General features: G+C 32.3%; 1 protein-coding gene across 3 annotated transcripts in view; it reads right to left on the reverse strand.

The window, feature by feature from the left end:
• LOC145277833 (protein cereblon-like) overlaps window positions 1–14371 on the reverse strand; it is a 189422-nt gene that overhangs the window by 118218 nt on the left and 56833 nt on the right. For 2 of the 3 annotated variants that reach the window (XR_013868213.1, XM_080129748.1), the window contains exon 2: window positions 359–486. Coding sequence is in view for 2 of the 3 variants with exons in the window: in XM_080129748.1 (XP_079985874.1) it covers window positions 359–486 (128 nt within the window). In the remaining variant the exon portion in view is untranslated. Of the gene's footprint in view, window positions 1–358; window positions 487–9614; window positions 9883–14371 lie in introns of those variants that run through there. The other variant, XM_080129750.1, reaches the window with a different exon arrangement.

Below are 14371 nucleotides of genomic sequence, written 5' to 3' on the forward strand. Positions count from 1 at the left end.
GATCATAGCAGGTGTTCTGTCCACACAATTTTATCAAGAAACTGCAAAAAAGAGTATGGCAAGATCAAGGCAAAGCAATGCAGTCCTTGGCAAGAGAGATGGGCATCAACAACTATGAAGAAAATGTTGAATGAGGATCATCGCTACTTCTCATACGTTGGTCAAGCCGGAGATACTTGTTTTTTTTTTTCAGTACCAGTTGCACAACATGCAGATGAACAGGAAGATATAGTTTGTGCATAAAGTTGAGCACATCATATGTTTGACTTTATTTTTTTTAATTAATTTGTTCTCCCAGATAATGCCAGATAGCCTTGCTCTAGTTAGTATCTAAAAAAAAGGTTTTCATTTGACTTACTGAATGAGCAACTGGAAGAGATTTATCAAATGTGTTGATTTGCATCCGAACTGTATTTGTACTCGTCGCAGCTGCCTCTTCTGTATTGACATCCACTTCAATTTCTTCTTCCCCATCATTATCTTCGTCTACAACAAATGAAATTAATTCTATTAAGCAAATAGTTACAACAGTTTTATCAAATCAATTTTTTATAGATTTGATTTATAATTTAAATTCATTTATGTGAGAAAGTGCTGTGACAAGCAAGTAAACTCTTGTCATTTAAGTTTAAAGTAGCAAAAGTTTGGTGACAAGCATTAAAAGTCAATCTTTTTGCCAGATATCAGAAAAATTTTGTGTTTAAACAAGTCATATCTCTGATTAGTAGGGTAATTTTTAAACCGACTTTATGGATAGAAAGATATTAAAATTATCATTTCTATGATTTAATGAGCCTTTATACATTAAATATTTTTATATTCTAAGTTAAAAAAAAAAAACATTAAAAACTAACCACCAGAAATGGAAACTATTTTTTTTCATACCTTATATTCAGATTAAAATTAGCAGGGTTAGATTTGATTGGATATTCAAGATTTCACAGATGACTAGTTCTAATGTCATGTGATGTAGATCTTTATGAAAAGTCAAAGATAAAACTAATCAAAGTTAACTAAAAATATTTCAAAATTGATAAAGTATATTGACATTAAGTTTCATATAGATGATAATTTCAAAACGATTTTTATGCAAATATTTGATAATCTTTTGATAGTGCAGAATTTTTAAAACTTTTGACAAGTCGCTAGCCGAATAGTTAACATTAATTTTATTTCATAAATTCACATAGCAAATTTGCATTCCATTCTCAAAAATAGAAACTGCTTTCATATATTAATAAATTTTTTGTTTTCATTTTATTATACCACTAACAGAGCAACCCAATGTTGCCGGGATTGAAGGATGATCATTGAATGTTTTACACTCCCATATTTTTATTGCCATCGAAATCAATGAAATAGCCCATTTTTCAATCAATCAATTGCCTGCCTGTTCTAATTGGAGAATTATCACAATACATCTGGAGGAAGCTTCACATGCCTCTCACAGTGGCTGTTTACAATATATTGTAGTCAACATTGCATTGCAGAGAATCTACCGTTAGTTTTATAAAATTATTTTTATATATAACTAATGTGGTAACCCGGCGTTGCCCGGGTGTTTGGAGGTGTAAAAGAAAAAAAAAGTGTTAGTAGGCAGGCTCGAACTCGCGACGTGAAGGCGGAGAAGAAAATGAAAGAAAACATGACATTTTACCGCTACGTTATGAAGCCATAGAAAGTGAAAAGCATTCAAATTTAGCGATGTCAATCAAAAAGTTGACTTGCTGAGTGAATGAGTTCATGCACGTGAGGGCCAGTTCAGCTTTCCATCGTTTCATTTCTTTGTTTCCCCATGATGTTGGGGAAACCAAACTCTCTCAAAAAAGGGGAACTCTAAAATGAATAGCAATTGTCTGACATTAAGGGTTTCCCAACATTGATCAAAGCCAATTGCTTTCAAGACGTCCCAGCATGAAAGGCCGCTGATGGCTGTATTTATTTACTTCCCCACGAGAGCAAATTAAGCACAAGGCCGTTTTTTAATGTGGAGAGAAGGAAGGGAGAGGGGAAAGGGGGACTAGCTTCTCCGAGAAGAGGGGAGGGGGAGTTGGTAGTGCCTCTTGGTATGCAGGGTTGCCCCTACATGGACCAGAAACTGATTGCCTCAAGGGCAATGGTCTTTTAGTGCAGCATTTGCCAGAATAGATACTACACTTTGAGATATTAAATCCTTTATTCAGTCTAAAATTACAATGTAAGTTCAAACTGAACAAAAAACTTAGGCACAAGGCCACCACAAAAGGGGACAAAAGGGGGTCGTTGGTCATCCTTGTCACTCCAGAACTAAACAAAAGTTTCTCTTAGCTAGTATCTTCTTTCACCATAATACAGCATTCACCCTTTCGTACTGGGGGACGTCCTACTTAGAACCCAATTGTTTAAACATTTTTTATTTACATGTAAAAACAAAAAAGATAACAATAAGGGTACAATAGTTCATTTGTGTAGAGGGCGGGGGAAGAAAAAATACAAAAGTGGTTAGTAGGACCTTCCTAATCCTGTCTAGTTGATAGACCGCCCATTCCACTTCGGTTTGTAAACGAACCTTAGCTCCTGTAGGACAGTCTCTAAGTGGAGGTGCCCTATAGATGAGATGATATGGAGAAAAATTGTTGGGTGAGGGGGGGGCTGTTAGTGATTGATTTCTTTCTCTCCAAAATGGGTGAAATTTAGAGGGAGGGATGAAAAGAAAAATTGCAGATAGGAGGGGGGGGGTATTGGTGGCTTCCTAGTCAAGAAGGGATGGAGCACTCACTTGACTAGTTAAGGGGTTAATTATTTGGTTACACTTGATGAACTGCGCGTTCCACACCTAGGCAGGGAACAAAATCTGGCTCCTTTTCATACACATACTTCATGTATCTTATGTCGAATGCCGCGCGATGCAGCTTTCTTCTATCATATCTGATCTTCACATGTAGTTGGTGTTAAAAGGAGGTGGACAGATCCTGATCAGAAAAAGACAACATCCCCTGACCACTTTGCAGACGCAACGTCCAAATCATCATTCTTGCCACAGCCAGGATTGTTATATATATTGTTATATAGATTGTTATATAGATTGTTATATAGACCATTTGTCTTGCCCGGTCCCATGTTGGCCTCATGTTGTCACCAACATTGGATACAGTAATTGGGCAAGAATGCTCGGGATCGATTCGAGCTGTCACCTTGCTGACATACGACCGGTACCAGCAGAGTTCACTGCAATCAAAGAAAGTGTGACCAGTCGTTTCTACGGCTGTTATTCCGCAATGCAGGCGACTCCAAAAAACCAGAACTGCATTGTATGTTGTTGAGTGTAAGTGCATTTCGGGCCAATCGCCAGGTCAGAGAGAACTCTGAATTGTTCAGATAACTTGAACCTGACACCCAACTCCATGCGGAGCAGATCTCACTCTGCTGCCAACCCAAACGCGTGCATAGTGGGTCGTCAGTGCCCCCCCTCACTATATCCCTGTGGAGTTCCTTATGGGTAGTAGTCACAAGGTTGCTGGACCTTGATTGTTGTTTTAGCGCAGCTTGGCACTCTTTTAGAAAGGCAGATTCTCCTCGCGGCTGATACTACACTTTGATCTTTGTTGAAGCGGCTTTGCTTCAATGAGTTTTGCTTTATACAAAAAAGACCAACAAACACACAAAAGGACAGAATAAGGAGAATTTTATAAAAGTCGATGAAAATAAATGTGGAGACGATGTGCATTCACAAATTGTAGACATTATTATCTAGGGAGTATAGATAGATAGATGGTTTGCATTAAAGTTTAAAATGCAAAAGTCAAGTATCATGCTTCAATTGTGCTCTAAATAGAAACATTCATTTCAAACATGTTCACAAATTGTAGACATTATTATCTAGGGAGTATAGATATAGATGGTTTGCATTAAAGTTTAAAATGCAAAAGTCAAGTATCATGCTTCAATTGTGCTCTAAATAGAAACATTCATTTCAAACACGTTCACAAATTGTAGACTTTATTATTTACGGAGTATAGATAGATGATTTGCATTAAAGTTTAAAATGCAAAAGTCAAGTATCATGCTTCAATTGTGCTCTAAATAGAAACATTCATTTCAAACACGCTTTTGTCATATCAAAGAACCTACTGTTGATTTTATATGCCTGCCATTACTGTATGTGCAGTGATAATGGCTTGAACATAAGTTTAAAATGAAAAAGTCAAGTATCATGGTGAAATTGTGTTTTAAATAGAAACATTTATTTTGAATGTACCTATGTCATATCAAAGAAACTACTGTTAATATTATATGTCGGACCTTTTAGCTTGTGTAGTAATAAAACTTCTCAAATGCATTTGTGATGTTAGGCTGTGTAAGATGTTAATTTTAGTCAAAATCTCCCATTCTTTCTTCCATTTCTATTATCAATTATTGATACTTATTGAAGACAAACTGACACAAAACCTATCTAAGAACACTGCCAGGCACAAAGTACTTTTGTGTAAAATTTCATAAAAATTGACCCAGCCGTTTTTGAGTTCATAGGAAACGAACTCACAGACACAAAGTTTTTTTTATATGATAATAGAGATTCTTTCACAATTTAAGTTTTACAATTTAAGCTTCACAATTTAAGTTTCACAATGCAAAATATTTTTGTTCAAGTTTTTCAATGATTATTGTGAAAAAAAATAATGGACTGACTTTTTTTTTGTTTAACTCAATCATTCTAGACTGAGACAATTTAATGTTTTGTCATAATTTTGAGCAGCTAGATGCCCCCACATTAAAAAAACAACTCATAGGAAAGCAAATAAATAGAGATTTTGTTGTTTTTAATTTTTTTTTAAAACATGTGTCATACATACCTGATAAAGTTTATGGCATGTTTTTGTTATTTTGCTAGAATTTAAATAATTTTTGCAAAAAACGATGAATTAAAGATACAATTGTACTTTTTTTAATGAAACTGAGAATATATATAAAAAAAAAGGATAAAAAGACGTTTTTCACTTTTTTTAATTAATAAAGGATAAAAACAAAGCTATTTGTTCTTTTAATTTCTATTTATATCTTTTTTGATCGGTTTGATTTTTTTTTTTTTTGCAATATTTTATTTATCTTATTTACAGTTATTTGTTATTAGAAAAATTAACTACAAATTAAAAGTCCGATAAAACTGAAAAAATACAATTGTATTTTTTATGACACGTTTCTTCACCTTTTTTTTAATATCAAAAAACGTTTTCACATTATTTAAATGAATGTTTTCGTTTGTTTACATATGTTTGAATTTATTTAAAAATAAAATAAAAATAAATATTTGCTTATATTTATCTTTTTTCAATAACTCTCATTTTGTTTTTCTATGCAATATTTTTATGTAATTTCGAAAATTACGAAAATAGTACACTATATATTAAAAACCCCATAAAATTGAAATATATTTTTATTACACTATTAATTCTTTTGAGGGCAGAATTAGATATATGATTGTTTTTCAATGTGGGGAAAATCCTGCTCCTGAAAAAAATTGTAACAAATTACCTTAGTTTAGAAGGATTTCTTCACTGTGAAGAGAAAGTTACATTGTAATAACAACATTTGTATATTGAAGTGTACAACTTGAAAAGACATTAAATAAACCACCTATCTTACGATAAATATGAAAATTCAATGCTCAAGGAACTAAAGATTAGCTTGACAAAGCAACAGACTTTTATGAAAAGTTAGAAAGAAAGAGACTGTTGCTTGTTACTCACCAAAATTAAATCAACGAATGGGAAATTATACAGCGAAGGAGATTTTGTAAAACAATGCTGTGTAAAAACACCCAAAAGAGTGTGTGTGTGTGTGTTGTGTGTGTGTGTGTGTGTGTGTGTGTGTGTGCGTGTGCGTGTGCGTGTGCGTGTGCGTGTGTGTGTGTGTGTGCAGAAAAAGTACACTTGTTCAAAAAGATTCCACTAAAGCAGCAACACTATTGCTGAACAGAGTGATGAAATCTCAAATGATTTGAAAAACGAATCATTAAAATTTGAACATTTTTTTATTGCAATTGATGAAACCGTAAATGTCACGAGAATAACACAGATTGCAGTCTTCATCACGATCTGTGACAAAGAATCTAACATTTATGAAGAAGTAAGCGAACTGATCCATATGAATGATATTTCAACAAACCAAGAAACTTGAACATGTTTTGTTTGATTTTGATTTGTGCAAATTTGTATGGTGTCTACTGATGGTGTAGGGAATATGGTTGGCTGACATAAAGGGGTTGTTGTTCCAAGCAAAAATAAAAAATTTACATCCTCATTTGTCATTTACATATTTTCACAGCATTATTTATCAACAAAATTTGTATTGAAAGATTATAGGCTTCGTTCAATCACAAAAACTGAATCACATCAAAGATCATTGTGTCAATCATCAATTCAGTTGTTGGAGGATATTTATGTTCCATTTTTACACAGATGTGCTGCAATCATGCTACAAAAATTTTGAAAAGATTTTATTTGTTAAGGCAAGAAATTATTTATTTATTATTATATACTTACAGGGATGGTCATAGTTCTAGTTTGTTAATTGTCAATAATGCTTGCATGAAAATTATATAAGAAACATCTATTTTTCTTTTTAATTAAAAAAGAAATGGTTGAACAACCACTAACAACACTATGATGTTTCATCAGAAACAAAAATATACTTGCATTATGCATTCACAAACTGAGAGATCTTTGTACTAGCGAGGGGTACCCGGCGTTGCCCGGGTGTTTTTCGGGGTATGTGAAAAAAAACCAAAAATGTGAAAAAAAAAAAACGAAGCCTTCACGACGCGCAGTTGGAAAATAGTAAAGTATTTAAAAAAAACAGGTGCGCGTTTTTGATTGACGTGACGGCGATAGGTATTCAGCAGTTACGATTTTGTGTGGGACAGTTTTGAATAAATGGGTTTGTTTGTTTTTAAAAACTCGCTCCCTGTTTATTAGGAGGAGCAAAATGAAAGCTACAGTCTGATATGACGAAGTCAACATTGAACAAACTGGCTTTCGGCCTGTGATATTTATTTGCTTCCCCACGTAGCAAATTAGGCACAAGGCCGTTTTTTAATGTGGAGATGGAGGGAGGGGTGGGAGGGAAAGGGGAAACCAGCTCCCGAGAGGTGGGAAATGGGAGCTGGATTAGAAACTGTTGGTATGAAGGGTTGCTCCTTCAGTGACCAAGTTTAGATATGTGGGGTTAACCCCACATATGGTCTTTGCTAGTCATAGCTGGTCTTTGCTAGTCATAGCTTTGCAGCATCTGCCGGAACAGATACTACACTTTGATCTTGTCCCCCGTGCCGCCGAAGGGGGGGGCCTGTCGTATTTATTTGCTTCCCCACTGAGCAAATTAGGCACAAGGCCGTTTTTTAATGTGGAGATGGAGGGAGGGGGGAGGGAAAGGGGGATCCTGCTCCCGAGAGGTGGGAAATGGGAGCTGGATAGTAACTGTGGTCGTAGGGTGATCCCTACCTTGACCAAGTTCAGATATGTGGGGTTACCCCCACATATGGTCTTTGCTAGTCATAGCTGGTCTTTGCTTGCAGCATCTGCCGGAACAGATACTACACTTTGATCTTATCCCCCGTGCCGCCGAAGCAGGTGGGGTGGCCTGTCGGCCTGTGATTATGGTCGAGTTTCGCTTTTTTTTTATACCGAAAACCGAATGTAACGCGTGCCGATGCAGGAAATGTCGAATAATTAACGTTTGAAAGTCAATAAAATTAAATAGGCAGGTGAGCTCCGTGGGTAATTCTGAGATATTACAATTTATAGATGATATAAAAAGTTTTAAGAAGTTGTGAAGCGAGCAAGCGCTTCTCTTCTCTTTTGTGGACATCGAGGAAAAGCGAACATACATACACACATACATTTTCGCTTTTATATATAGACTAGCGAAGGGTACCTGGCGTTGCCCGGGTGTTTTTCAGGGTATGTGAAAAAAACCTGAAAATGTGAAAAAAAAAACGAAGCCTTCATGACGCACAGTTGGAAAATAGTAAAGTGTTTAAAAAAAAAACAAGTGCGCGTTTTTGATTGACGTGACGATTTTGTGTGGGACAGTTTTGAATGAGGTGAATAAATCGGTTTGTTTGTTTTTAAAAACCCGCTCCCTGTTTATTATGAGGAGCAAAATGAAAGCTACAGTCTGATATGACGAAGTCGACATTGAACAAACTTTACTTAGCTCTCTTGAGACAACTGGCTTTCGGCCTGTGATTAGAGTCGAGTTTCGCTTTTTTTTATACCGAAAACTGAATGTAACGCGTGCCGATGCGGGAAATGTCAAATAATTAACGTTTGAAAGTCAATAAAATTAAATAGACAGGCAAGCTCCGTGGATAACTCTGAGATATTACAATTTATAGATGATATAAAAAGTTTTAAGAAGTTCAACCGAGCAAGCGCTTCTCTGAAAGAAGCCTTTTGTGGATATCGAGGAAAAGCGTACATACATACATACATACATACATACATACATACATACATTTTCGCTTTTATATATATAGATTACATGTTAACATATAATGGAAGAGTTTTTGTTACTATAGAATATAAACTATCCAAAATCTTTGAATCTTTTATTACAAACTTGTAATAATTTAAACTAAATAAAACATTTGTACTAAATTTACTAGATTTCATTGTGTTGCAATCAAAAAATTGTGACAATTTTTGAAGGCTAGAAAGAAAAAATAATTCTCACTCACATAAAGAATTAGTTTTAGAATTTCCTTGATTTGTGGATTAGTTTACTTTCCAAATATCCTGTTATCTTGCTTCCCACTCAGATTGCCTATGATGTGGGCCATTTACAATCTGGCCCACATCATAGTAGTCTTTTATATTTCAGTGCCAATATGTCTTGCTTGGGGCAGGCAAAAGTTAAAAAAATAAATCAAATTCTGAATTGGTGTGAGACGCTAGGTAGGTTATGACGTTAAATGTGATCCAAACATCACAGAATGGGTTAATGATACAAAGTTCAAAATTACTTGTTTCAATATTACCTAATATGTAATTTTGATATATCAATTTTATGAAAATAAAATCAACTCCTTTTAAAACACAATAAAACAATTGAAAAACTAATGTGATCTACATGTATTAATATCTTTGCAGCAAGTGGATTAGTTCACAAATGTTGCAAGTTAAGCTTCAGTAATCATTATGATCTATAGATATCACACTTTCAGTTTACCTATTTCATTAAACAATATTTTAAAAACTATTTAGTTTGGATTAAAAACAAATAAAGGAAAAACACATTTACTTTAAGTACATTTTAAAACACATTTTTATATTTAAAAAAATATTCTTTTAAAATTTCTTTATATAAATTCAGAAAGGAAATTTACTCCACATTTCAACATTTAAGATACATCTTTGAGTTCAAGATTAGATATAGTCAAGAATTCTGTATAATCGACTGATAAAACATTGAGTTGATTCAGTTTCCCAACAAAATGTTTGAACATTTTAAATATACTGTAACTATCTAAGAAAAAGAAAGGAAAAAATGCAGTAGGAAAAAAACTATCGGTATAAACATTTTTCTAAAACTTTGGCTGAAATAACGTCAATATCAGAGAGAAGAAGCACACTTACTTAGTCTGAAGTATTTCACAGGAACCTTGAAAATATGTAGCATTTTCCTCATTATCTTAGAAAAGGTGGAAAATACAGTTTCAAAGAGGAAGAGCTAAGAATGTGAACTTCTTTTCAAGAGTGAATATGACAAGAAAACAAAAAGAAATGAAGCAGTTGAAAGTTGATTAACTAACTAAGCATTAGTTATGATTACTGTAATAAGTAGTGGTTTTAGAGAGAAACAGAGGAAACAACATAGATCTATGAGTGAGAAAGTATCTGTCACAGGTGTTTTTGCATAGATGAGTGGAAGGGGAGGGATTATAGGGATTATATAGAAGTAATAGATTTTTCTCTTTTCCTAATGTGCATGTATAAATAGTATTCTTTAATAAAAATGTGTCCATACATAAGTAATTAAATGTCGGTTGTGGTAATGGAAATGGAGTAAAAGTGGATGGTGGTGATAGGATGAGTTACTGTAAAATAGGTTGGGTAAGGTCAGAAGAAGGAGGGAAAGAAAATCTATAACCAGTGTAATTGCCACAGGTAGTTAAGCAGCAGTTCATTCATTGTGGTATAAGTAAAACAAGTAACAGAAAAAATTGAAATTAAAAAGAGGAGATAAAAGAAATATACATGAAAAAAATTAAAATTGCTTCAAATATTTCAATAATGGCGTACATAGAAAGAGCATAATGATCTAAAAAAATATTTTTAAACTTTTTAAATCTGACCAAAAATAAGGAAGTTACAAATATGACTATTTTTGTACCTTGCAAGTTCGGATATTTTTTCCTCATTAAGACCATATGCATTTTGTTACATTTTTTTACATTAGTTTGTCATTAAAAATGTCATATCTTTATTAAACTACAAAATTTAGCAACGAAATTTGCAATATAAGTGTATTTTTGTAAAAAGAATCATAATATGTCATTGAAAATCTCCATAAATTAAGTTTTTAAGTAATCTACGATCTAAATACCTTTCATCTCCCCCATATACAAGATTTTACCTTTTTAGCAATAATGTTAAAATACTCTGAAAATATTTAAAAAAAAAAAAAAAAAAAAAAAAAATTACTAAATAAATACTTTAGAATTTAATGTAAACTAATCCCTAATTTTAGGGTTATTCTAGCATTTTAGGGCAGTTTATCAGGCTTTCTTTTACTGTGAGAGAAATCTTTTGTGTTTTTCCTTTTTTTAGGGGAGAGGGAGTTTGCTATTTTTTTTTTTTTTATGTTTATTCAGATTATGTGACATTAAGAGGGTTTTTGTGAGATGGGAGGCCGACCACTTGAACTTAGTAGTAGGGCAAAAGGCAATTATGTGTGAACACCCTGAAACTTGGTCGTCAACAAAAAAAATCAAAAACATAAATTATTTTAGAATTTAGAGTTGGAGATTAGTTTCACATATAAATTTAATGTAAAATAATCAACCATTTTTGGTTTATTCTAGAGCAGTTAACTTATCTTTTTTCTATGGAAGATGAATCACATATTTTTTTTTATTTGAGAAGGAAGGGCTTGTCCTTTTTTTTTTTTTTTGACAATTTAAGATGACTTTTGTTAAGTGGAGTTTGCCATTTGGACTCAGAGTTAGTGGTAGGGTTAAGATAGGGTTTTTAGGAGGGAGAAGCTTGCAAGTCACGACAAGGTTGCAACGCTGTCATTACATTTTAACACAGACCTACACATTGTATATAAAAGTCTCACAAAGGAACAAAGGAAATAAATTCAACTCACTTTTTTGATAATTGAAATAAAAGGTATTTATTCATGGTACTTTCCAAAATAATGCATTGTATCTTGTTTTAAAGGTCTCTTAGTTCGTCATGTAGTTTACAAAACCCTGCCGTCTTGACACACATCATCTCCAATCCTCTATGTCAACACATGGACACATGTCCATCTCACACCAGCATGCCTTGCCCGTACTCTCACTATGTGGTGTCTTTTTTTCTCTGCATTTTTTTCCCCGTCTCTTTCTCTGCTGTAATGTCACATCGCACACCAGCTTAGTCATTTGCACATGTGTCATGTGACTCTGTTACATACTTCTCTATGCCCGTTTCCAAATTCTTTACAAGAATTTATAAAAACCTGCACTGAGGTAATAAAAGAAAAGAGAAAAAACTCCAAAGTTCAAACAAGAAAAGCATAACTAAATGAATCCAAATAAAAGGTCTTAGTGTATAGTTTGTTTGACCTCTTCATTTTACCTTTCGCCCCCCCCGCCCTAAAGAACTTTGGTTTTGTTTATTTATTTTTTTCTTTTGCAAAAAAGGAATTCCAACATATTTTCCTAAATATTTAAAGACAATGTTTTAATATATTGAAAAGATGGAAAACACTCAGTTAATTGTTTAAATAGTGACAATGAAGTTTTCTGTATTTTCAAAAATTTTACTGAATCTGTGCTAATATGTTTCAGTTTGGTTGTCTAAAATTAAAGTTTTGAGTCTTAACAATATATTACAAAGCAAGTTAAATCGAGATGACAAATCCAAGCTCCACTGAACAGTCTTTGATGATTGTTGGTCCTACGTTAATAACTCCCCAAACAGAAATGGGATATTTTTATTTTAGTAATAAAGTCAGTTTATTGCTTATTAACAGTCTTCATAATAGATATGTTATACTGGTTATTATATTCCAAGATCTGTTCATAATTTTTTTTTAGCCATGAGAGTTTTTGTCATGCATGTTTTCTTCATTTTTCTACACAACGTTCAAATTTCTCTTATACATCCTTTCAGTCATAACATTAATATTTCTTTCCTTGCTCATTTGATAGAAGATTTTCATGCCAACTACCCAAATAATTTTCTTTTGGTTAAAACTTCCTCTCCGAAATTCCTGATCAAACTAGTTAGCATAACTTCTTGCTTAGTCCTACAGCTTATTGGTTTTATAGCTGCTCAGCCTCTTATAGCAAGATTATTTGAGACTCACTAATTAATCTAACCTTTTGTTTAGTCTATATGGCCTATTTTGTCTCTTAACTGCTTAGCTCTCTTTGGCGAAATTATTTGAGACAATTATGACTGATATCAGAGGCATTATCCATGTTCCCAACTTAATCAGATATCAACAGATTATCACATTTTCCCCTTTTTGTCACATTCCAGTACTACCCCATGGTACTGGGGTTAATATTTATTATTTATCTTCAACAGTCCTCCTATTCAGCACGAGCAATCTGTTTATTCACTTACTACTTATACTTTCCACTAACCTACTTTGTTTGTAAACTGAACAATTAGAAGTCTCGTCACTAACTTTCATGTCCCCTTCATCTCTCATACCTAAGTGATGTTCTATCACCAGGAAATCTTATTCAGTCCAAATTCTTTTGGCAATGTTTGGACTGTCTACGAACAAATTCATAGTTATCTACATCCTTCTTTTCTGTACCTGAGGATTGTAAGTACCTTCAATGTTTAGTGGACACTTATCTGTCTACCACAGCAGTGATGTAATTGCTGCACCTTTTTCTCATTAAGAGTTCTAGTTTTAAGATTAAACAAAAATGCTCCCTTAACGTCAAGTGTCTTACTTGATTGCCAAGCAATTTTGCTGGCCATGAGTTTTAAAATTAAAGAGGACTTTAAATATTAATACTTCTGTATTCGGTATTAGATTTATAAGAATCCAAGTAACAAAACACTGAAAAATAAAAGCAACAGACACAGTTTAAAAACTTACAAATAAAAAACAATTATTTATAAGTCACTCAGCATAGTTCACACTAAGAAACGTGTCTTTTTTTTTTTGTAATTTTAAAACTTTAGTAATCTGTAAAATTTTCTTGAAAAAGGATTTCGGCCTCAACAGAAAGATGTTCAACAAAATGTTTAACCATAAAATTTACCAAAAACTATTAATATTAAACTATAAAAAGAAAGATACTAGAATTTAAGCAAAAAATATTTTATTTCAACTCAATCAGATGTGCCTTATGCACTAATAAAAATGCAATTGGCATTTTGTTGAACTTTTTAAGATTTTAAATATTTATAAATTTTCTCATTATAAAAAACGATTATTATATTGATTATAATTTTTTGACAGAAGAAATAAAATGAATATAAAACATTAGAAGAACAATGCAAAATTATCCAATTATATCAATAAATATTAGTAAATTGTGTAAATAAATATTGAAAAAAAATGATTATTTAGTAAATTGATTTTAATTTATTGTTCATTTAAAAAATATTCAAATATTTTAAATCACTTAATTGTCAGCACATTTTTTCATTATCAAAAAAGATTATTGGATTATTTTTAATTTGCAAAATAAAAACCGGCAATGAAAAAATCGTAAATCAGCAAAAATTAATAAATTGTTTCATTATAAAAAAATATTTATATACTACAGATATAATCTATGTTTAATTAATTTTAATCAAGTAAAACAAATATTTTCTTATCAATAGCATTGAAATAAAACAATCGTTTTTGTTATGATAAAATTTAATGAATTCGCTGATTCTGGATGTTTTAACTGTACTTCTATCTTTCCAAATTAAAATTAATCTAATAAATGTATTATTATGACAAACTTTATTGATAATTTAGTGACTTTAGATTTATCTTATGATTTAAAAATTTGTCTTCTAATGTTTTTTATGCAATTCATTTTATTTCTTCTGTCAAAAAATTATAATCAATATAATAATCGTTTTTTATAATGAGAAAATTTATAAATATTTAAAATCTTAAAAAGTTCAACAAAATGCCAATTGCATTTTTATTAGTGCAT

This window comes from Euprymna scolopes, chromosome 6 (assembly GCF_053919585.1).
Source record: "Euprymna scolopes isolate OS-2025 chromosome 6, ASM5391958v1, whole genome shotgun sequence".
Classification (NCBI taxonomy): domain Eukaryota; kingdom Metazoa; phylum Mollusca; class Cephalopoda; order Sepiida; family Sepiolidae; genus Euprymna; species Euprymna scolopes.